Source organism: Takifugu rubripes, chromosome 22 (genome assembly GCF_901000725.2).
Source record: "Takifugu rubripes chromosome 22, fTakRub1.2, whole genome shotgun sequence".
Taxonomy (NCBI): Eukaryota; Metazoa; Chordata; class Actinopteri; order Tetraodontiformes; family Tetraodontidae; genus Takifugu; species Takifugu rubripes.
The window spans coordinates 12,733,270-12,741,957 of NC_042306.1; the positions used below are offsets into that span (position 1 = coordinate 12,733,270).

General features: G+C 50.6%; 1 protein-coding gene across 4 annotated transcripts; it reads right to left on the minus strand.

Moving 5' to 3' along the window:
• Positions 1-3,237: 3,237 nt before the first annotated feature.
• Positions 3,238-8,481, minus strand: LOC101072071 (WW domain-containing adapter protein with coiled-coil-like). 4 transcript variants are annotated; one of them, XM_011616678.2, is made up of 13 exons: positions 8,150-8,481; positions 7,701-7,734; positions 7,247-7,436; positions 6,717-6,808; positions 6,310-6,419; positions 6,108-6,205; positions 5,751-6,026; positions 5,524-5,640; positions 5,223-5,362; positions 5,045-5,136; positions 4,786-4,972; positions 4,199-4,326; positions 3,238-4,112 (listed from the first exon to the last, which is right to left on the minus strand). In XM_011616678.2, exons 1-13 carry the CDS (start codon positions 8,188-8,190, stop codon positions 4,043-4,045), a joined length of 1,575 nt encoding a protein of 524 aa, XP_011614980.1. In that variant the 5' UTR covers positions 8,191-8,481; the 3' UTR covers positions 3,238-4,042. The 4 variants fall into 4 exon arrangements, with proteins under 4 accessions (XP_011614980.1, XP_011614981.1, XP_011614982.1 ...); XM_011616679.2 differs by having other exon boundaries at positions 4,786-4,969; positions 8,150-8,480; XM_011616680.2 differs by lacking the exon at positions 5,524-5,640.
• Between the last annotated feature and the right edge of the window lie 207 nt (positions 8,482-8,688).

An 8,688-nucleotide genomic window follows, 5' to 3' on the forward strand; every position in this document is an offset into this window, starting at 1 on the left:
TCATTCAGAAGCAGAACAACAGCTCACATCCGGCCGAGTGCATTAAAGTTTTACTGCCCTCTTCCATCCCCTGACACGGCCCGGTCCAGGCGCGGCCGGACCGAAGCAGCCCGGGAGGAGCTCATTATGGGCCCCGAACAGGGGGCCTGACCACTGACGAACAGCACTCCCCTGTGGTGGACGCGCACTGGTACAGCGTCTGACGGCCATAATGAGCCTGAACTGGCTGCAGTCTCTCCCCTTAATTATGTGTGTGTGAGTGTGTGTGTGTGTGAGTGTGTGTGTGTGTGTGTGTGTGTGTGTGTCCCCATAAACCGACAGCTTTACGTCAGGACACATTGGTTTGACTGACAGCTAAATAAATGTCATGCGCATGGACTCGGCTTCAGGTCCTAATAGAGCCATATCTATTCTGTTATTTCTTTAGTTACAGGTGGGCTGTCGGCCTGTCTGAATAACCTCCATGAGATGTGCTGCACTCACGGGAATAACCCATTTTTGTTATTTACACTGTGCGATTGGATGCATAATTGTTCACGGAGACAGTTTCCAGAAGTCCCCGGGGCTGGAAAACAGATTAGTCTGGAGAAATAAATAAATGCGAATTTTAAAAAATAAATAAATAAATAAATAAAAAGAAAAGAAAACAGGAAGCCAATTGAAGCTGAGGAAGCATTTGTTATCATTTCTGAGGTGCTTCGCTGCCACGGAGACGAGGAGAGAATAGTGGATGAGACGCGGAAAAAATGAGACTCCGAGTGGTTTATGCGTCAGGTAATGTTGGAGAAAATGTGCTCGGATGACAATGGCGCCAATTACTGCAGCTCCTGTGTAATTGTGATCTTAAGACGAACCCAGACTTCTGCTTTAATGGCTGTTAAATGTTACCGCAAATGTCAAAAACCACTGCGGGAAGTGCAGCTTCTCAGGGCCCCATCAAAGCAACAAGCGACGCCGATATTTCCCTTTATTCTTTTTAACGACTGCAGTGTTTAATGACCCTGTTTATTTATTTATTTTTGAAGGGGGGGGGGGGGGGGACAATAAAAGCTGCGTGAGGAGCTCATTTACAAGAGGCGCTGCTGAAAGTGACACAAAAACAGGCCGCTGACAGCAAAACAACAACCTAAACAGCCTTTAACGGAGAGCAGGGACGCAACACTTGGAGGACAGGTGGAACACAAGCTGGAGACAACCTGGAGACAAGCTGGGGACAAGCTGGGGACAAGCTGGGGACCCTGAGACAACAAAAGTTGTGCTGGAAAAAGGGCCGTTAGCACGGGGTTAAAGGTCAATGTAGCAGAGGCCAACTCTAAACTGGGTTGAACTGAAGTCAGAAAGCTGTCTTGGGTGTCTTCAGGTTGTCCACCTCATGGTTAAGGGGAGCTCTGCTCATCGTCCAACGGTCCAAACTGGCACCACGAGTGCTCGACAGTTAGCACTGGTGGGGGAGCGGGGACCTTGTAGAGGCACCCTTTCTCCACGCACCATCCATGGAAACGGCTTTTTAAAGGTTTGGTCGACGGCCAGAGCTGTCTTAGCAAACGCCCTTCGAGCGCTACGCGTCCCCCCCGTCCCCCCCGTCCCGCCTCTCAATAAGAGACTAAAGGACGTCTCGCTAATCCGCCAGAAGTTGCACAAAGTCAACAAGTTTCCCTCCATTTTGAGGAGAGAGCAGTCGCTTTGGGGGGACAGTGGGGAGTCAGTGGACAGGTGAGGAAGGAGACAAGGACAAAGGGGAAAGTGAGGTTGGAACAAAGACAGGGGGGGGGGGGGGGTGAGTAGAAGCTGGTTGACTCCTATTAATGGCAGCCATAAATAAACACAGACAAATACAGCAGGTGATCAACACACTTAACTGTGTCCCCCAAGGACGCGTCCTGTCCCCACAGGACACGTCTCTGGCACTGGTGACTGATGGGCAGCTACTGAGCAGACGTGACACAGGTCCCCAGTGGAGCCCGGAGCAGGCGGGAGTAGATGAAGATGACCTTTGACCTGCAGCGTATTAAGCCAACAGCCGGCGATCGAAGGCGGGACTGATGGGACGTATCGACCCGGAGCCGCGTGCAGAGATGCTGGTAAGGTGGCGGGGATCAAACCAATGCTGTAGCGTGGGAAGTCGATGGCGGCGTCTCAGGGTTCCTGGAAACGGCTCCGGGGTCACGTTTCCTGAATTCTTTTTTAGGGTGTCGAACAATCCCGTCTCCCAGAACCATCAGAAGGAAGCAGCAGATGGGAATAATATGGCTAAATGCACCAAGACTGCGTCCTCTCCCGCCTGCTCGCCGTCCCCCGGACGTCAGCGCTGATCAGGACAAATGGAGCGGCTCCAGCAGACGCTGGCGTGGCCTCTGCACGTAAAGCTGCTGATGCGTCGCCTCGGGCAGAAAACAACTGTGCTGCGACGGAATGTTGGTGAACGAGGAGGAAAATCGGAATCCACTCGGGCCCTGGTGCCAGATTAGGAGGGAGATGACCCTTTAATGATCCGGAAGGCCTTGGATTCAACAACGGTTTCAGATTTTGGGCTGATTATTCCACATTACGCACTGGAAAATTCAGATTTTAGGGCTTTTGCGGGGAGATAACAAGTTGTCCCTCCTGGATTGTTGTGGTTCTGTTTTGTTGGCTTGTTTCCTTTATTAGGGCATCATATTTAGAGGCGTGTGGCTGTTTCATGTCACATAAAACTCAGGTGTGCTTTAAAGACTTTCCAAGCGGGTGTCTTTCACCCAAGGTCCACGTCAGGCAGGTCTTTCATGTCCCAGAAGGTCCTTTATCCTTCTGGATCTATGACCCAGGCCCTCAACGACCCGTCTACTCACGCTTTCAGGTCTTTAATGGACACAAGATTTTTTTCCTTTCTGTAGAACCGCATACCTGCTCTCTGCTGCCACCGTGTGGCCAGACAAGCGTACTGCATCCGATTTGTTCCAACCCGCCACCGTGGAGCCTGGGGGGGGGGGGAGGGTGGAGACTGATCGGACATTGTCCAGAGCTGCCACCCGAACCCGAGTCCACTTGTTTTGCAGGTGCTTCATGCATTATTCACCTATTTCCCCACAAAGCCTCCAACAGACGAGCGATTAAAAGTCATGGAAAAGATGTGGTACATTTTATTTATTTTTTATATTTTGAAGGATACAAAGTCCCCGACCCCAAAGCCCACCCCACCCACCCCAAACATGAACGTGTGACGGGGAACAGCTGTGTGTGACTGACGTTGCTCTGTGGGTTCAGAAGTGTGAGATTGTGACGTTACTGTGACGTTCTTCTAAAAACAAACTAATCCGGCTCGTCGGAGCAGAAGGAAATGTTGGAATCTTGGTTTATTTTTAAAAATATATGTGTCTTTCATCTTTCTGTCAAAGTCTTTGATATTTTCTGATTGGAGGAAACAGTGATGTTCAACAATAATTTAACTTTACACGACTGTAAATTCGGTTTTTCCACCTCGCTAAGATGCACACTGGGAATGGAACGCCCCCCCATCGTGGGAGGGAACACAAACTTCACCATTATAAAAAAAGAAAGACAGCAAAACAGAAAGTCGCCTCCTGCAGCCAAACAGGGTCTGAAAATGTCGAGGTTGGTTTTTTTTTTGTCTGGAGTGTTGATGCGTCTAGCCTGAAGTCCTGCGGACCAGAGGGACCATTAACGGTGGGTGGGGGGGGGGGCAGCTTCAGAAGACAGAGGATTAAAAATAGCAACATCAACGCATCAAACTGTGGATCTGAGTCCATGTGAAAAGCCTGGAGGGGTTAAAAAAAACAAAACAACTGCTGATCTTTCGACGCCATCGTTCACAAAAGAACCACACCAGAAACGACCCCGAGGGCGGCGGCGGCGTGCCCGGTGCTGCCTCGGGTCTTTGTCCACTGCCTAAAGTGTCTAACTGTGAGAAAGTTCAATGAAAAAGCAAATTTTAATCATAAAAAGGAAGGGGGGGGGGGGGGGGGGGGGGGCAAAAGACGGGTTGTCCGGACGGAGGAGCGCCTTCGGGCTGGTGTCCGATCCTGAACGGGTCCAGTCCAGACGCTCACACCATGTAGGAGTTCTGGTTCTTCAGCTTGTCCAGCTCTTTGCTCTGCTGCCTCAGAAACAGGATTCTGGATACATATTAAAAAAAATAATGTAAAAATAGGGGGTGGGGGAGTTTTCACGGCTCTCTGAGTGGATCCGGCGCCGGCCTCACCTCTGTTCCCGCAGCGTGGCCTGGATTTCGCACACTCTGACCAGCGAGCGGAGGTTCTTCATCTCAGTGCAGATCTCAGACATGTACAAGCTGCCCATGTTGTGGAAGTCCTCGTTGGTCCGGGCCGCCTGGCGGTGAGAGAGGAGCCGCTTTAGAGCCTGACCTGACCACGCCACCGTGGACCGCCTCCTTCCGTTTGGATGCAAACCGTCCCGCTGCGGCGCTGCTTTGTTTCCACCTTAAATTATTCAACGCACCCGTGCGTACGTGGCTCTACATCTCCTGAGATGCTGTCGGCCAGCTCGACTCGGGCGGATGCGGGAAGGAGGTTATTCGAGACTTTTATGTTCAAAGCTGGAACGTTTTCCAGCACCACACCACTCACATGGAACTCCGAAAGCTTTTAGCCACAGAATACATTCCTCTAGCTAAAGGAGGAGCTATTAAAGTGTGCCGATAGAGGCCAAAACAAGCAGGAAGACGGGAAACGTCAGGAAACTGGGTGGAGACCACTTTAAAGATGTTGTTTCTCCAGTCAGGTAAAGAGCAACAGCAGAAGGGAGCAAGACAAGAGGCAGCAACCGTACCTGTTTCTCAGTGGTCTCTGAAGGCCACCCTTGGATGTGCCTGACCAGGTTCTCATCGAAGTGAGCTGCCAGTGTCGGGGTGAAGGAGCTGGGGGCGTCGGCCTGGGGTTGGCCGGAGCTACTGGAGGGCAGGTGGGGCAACACAGCCCCGGATGTGTTTGAGCCTGAGCACGGGATCTCCTGGCTGCTGGAGACAGACACCGGGGGGTTAGTAAAGACCACACGGACTGAGATTTGAGGGGTTTGGGAAGTCCTCGACCTTCTCTGCTGGATCGTTCTGGGGTCCTCTGGGTGCTTCTCTGCCGTCTGAGACACAGAAGCCGACCTCTGTTTGACTGAAGACGCGCCGCTCTGCAGAGGCGAAGACAACAACAACTGAACCATAAACACAAACGCAGACGTGACAAAACCCGGCGACGACGCTCCCGCCTCCTCACCCTTGTCTGTGCGGACGCCGCGCTGCCAGGGTGGATGGACTTCTGGCTGCTCTGCGGCGTACCGTTGCGCGGCGAGACATACGGCCGCGGCGATGATGCGTCCGACGTCAGAGAGACGGGCGACTGGTTGGAGTGCTGGGCTGAAATAGGGAGACAGCGTTAGGCTGCGATCTGCGGGGTTCCTGCTCCTGCTTTTAGTGATAACAAGCGCCAAAAATAAGCACGTGGAAGCTGGAGTCCACCGTAAAACGCACACAGGATCCTTAGAAAGGAACAGGAAGTTGAGTTTTGACCGCTGTACCTTGGTTGGAGTGCTGAGCAGCGGACAGCAGAGCAGTGATGTTGAAAGCGGGTCCGGCAGCCAGCAGCTTATGAAGCACAGACCGCAAGGAAGCTTGGGTGACAGCAGCTGCCAAGACTGGAGGGGGGGTCAGAGGAAACGTGCACACACGCGGAGGTGAGTGAGCGACAACACACGACAGGAAACGCATAATTTCTTAGCAACGGTCCACCGGCCGGAGCCCCCACCTTCGTTGAGCTTGGCCACGTCCATGGTGCCGTTGTTCATCTGCAGGGTGGCCTTTAATGCTGGGAGCAGCTGGTGCAGCAGGGCGGGGTCCTGCAGCAGGGTCGGAGAGGGCGACTGCACAGGCTGGGGCCCGTGCATCAAAGAGGAGGAGGAGGAGGAGGAGGAGGAGGACAGGGCGGAGGAGGCCGGACCTGGAGCGGCGTTCAAGCTCTGAGAGGACGAGGACGAGGCGGAATGGCTGGAGTTGGATGCTGTAGACGGATCCCCTGAAGTCTCTGCAGAGATGAAGAGGACGAGGGACGGAGGCGTTAGCGACCTTTCGGGGGGCGTCGTTCTGAGACGTGCGCCATATTTACTGGACGGGGCTTTGTCCTGCAAGGCCTCTTGTCTGTAGTCCATGTCCCGGGGGAAGCTGTTCCCCGCCACCTTGACTGAATCTTTCTGTCTTTGCTCCCTGCAGCAGATGAAGCAGAAAGCAGCCGTGACTCCGAGCCCGCCGTGATCCTGAAGCCATTAAACAAGGATGAAAAGCTCTCTTTGACATTTAAATGTGCTTGCCTCTCCAACAGGTCTTTGGGCTTCTCCCACTGGGAGACCTCGGTTCTACAGTTGTAGTAGTACTTCTTCCCAGAGGAGCTGATGTGTTCTGTCCAGTCATCAGCCGGGTCCTGGTGAGGACACACGCAACAGAGGCATCAGAGACCCTGTTTTATATCCCTCGCTGCCTCACCATAACGCCGTTTCTGCCCCATTGGCCTAAACAGCAGCACATCTTGATGCATTTTTAATCCTAATTCAACGTCAACAAGACTTTTCTCTGGACAAATGTTGGTTGTTGGTTTGCTAGTGTTGTCTGATAAATCATTCTTAAGTCGCAGCCAGTCTGATTTTATCTCAAGAACAACCCAGAAAATCTGAATGACACAAAGAAAAAGCAGCGGCTCATTAGGAGACTCTGGTCCTACCCTCTCTGCGGGCTTGCTCTGAGCGGCATGCAAGTCCGAGCCATGGTGGGAGCTGTTGTTGTGACAGTTCTCCTGAGGCGAGTCGTTGGTCCCTGCAACAAAGAAACCGTTTACACCCAAAAAATACTGACTCACTTCAGCAGCGTCTCGGGGCCCGGCTCCCTCCACTCTCTGCTTTTGCTCTGTTCCTCAAGCTCAGCCCCCCCAGTGGGCAGCAAACATTAACGGGAGATTAAACATAGTACGTTACCACCTGACGGCGGAGGACAACCGCTCGCAGGCTTACAGATGCAGGCAGATTTAGAGGAGATGCTCCTTAAAATAGATCCCACTGTGACTTTAGGTGTTTATCCCTGAATAGAATGACTCTATGCCCTCCATTTCCAGCCCTGCTTCTTCATGCAAACTATGCTGGGATTTGGAAAATAACCAAAAGTACAGAACTATAGTATGCAAAACCCTGCTGACCACAGTATGCTGTATGATTTCATCACTAACAGGAAATGGTCAAGCACGCGATCTCAGCCTACCGTTTTTCCCTCTGACGGCATGAGGGAGTTTAGCCTTGCCGTGTCCGGCGCCGTCTCCGTGTCTGCTGCCAGGACTTTCATCTGAGCGTCGCTGCATCTTGTAAGGAGGTGTGGGGTCTGATGGACCATCTCGCACCTTGTCGTAGCGGTGAAGGTTGCTAGACTGGCTCTTTGGCTGATATTTATGGGCCTAGATCAAAGTAATATAGTCAAGATCAAAGTTATATAGTCAGATTTGCTGCAGAGTACATAAAGGTTTAAGGGCACCTATTAACTTTATTTGTACCACGGAATCATCGGCTTTTCTGCAGCACATATGGAGCCTTGATATGGAACCACTGGCTTGTCAATGATTTACAGACTGACCAATAAAAGTAATAGTTTGTGTGATAGTGATGGGCGATTACACTGGTAGAATAAGGATGACAGGTCAATTCAAATAAAAATATTATACCTGATAGGACTGCGAATCCCTTCTGTCGGTACACCTGTGGAGACAAACCCAAGAGACGATTGAATTACGTTGTTTTACAAAAAATAATTCTGGTGGCTAATGGTTAATTAGCAATCGCTAGCTTAAACCAAACCTCAATCCGTATATTTTAAAAAAAAACCTCAAAGAAATGCATAGTGTAGTAATGATACCTTCATTATTCAAAACGCGTTGTTAACGAGTTGGAGGTTTGTTTTAATTTAGCCTTCTGGCGACGGAAAACGTTAAATATCTAAAAAAAAAAAAAAAAAAAAAAAAAATTAACTGGTGGCAACTGAAGTGCTAGCTAGCTAGTAGCATACAGGGGAAGCGAATTCTTCAGAAGCCATCTGTACAACCAAACGTCAAATAAAATTATTAAATGATATCTTATCGAATGTTACTGCTATTAACACATGCGGCTGGTTTACCCATCGCTGACTCTTGTTGGTTTCCTTGCATACATCACCATCAAGGCTGTGGTGATGTATGTGCGGGATGTGTGTGCGAACCGTGGCCTTCTGTCTCTGCTTTTACACTTCTCTTTTCTTCAGCTTTCGGGGAATCTAGACTTCGTCCGTCCGGCAAAATACACGCCTACACGCTGAACACAAAGTTCCAGCACTGCATAGCGGGCGGTCGTGACCAAAAACCACCCTCAGCGCATCATTTGACATGTACATTCGGTAAACGTTTGGTTAAGCCGACGTTGACTCTGCCGAGAGCACCGGGGAGGAAACGAAGGAGTCGGCTCGGTAATGTTTAGTTAGAAAATCTGCTTCCTGTTTGGCTTTTCAAAATAAACCACCGAGTTGCAAATATCAAAACTTGACAAAAAAACGAGCACTGTAACGAGCAACGATGACAAATCTTTCAATAAAAAATACTGGATATACATTGTACAGGCAGTACAAGGCAGTAGTAATACAAGACTACATAACATAGACTACATAACATAGATGGTTACTTT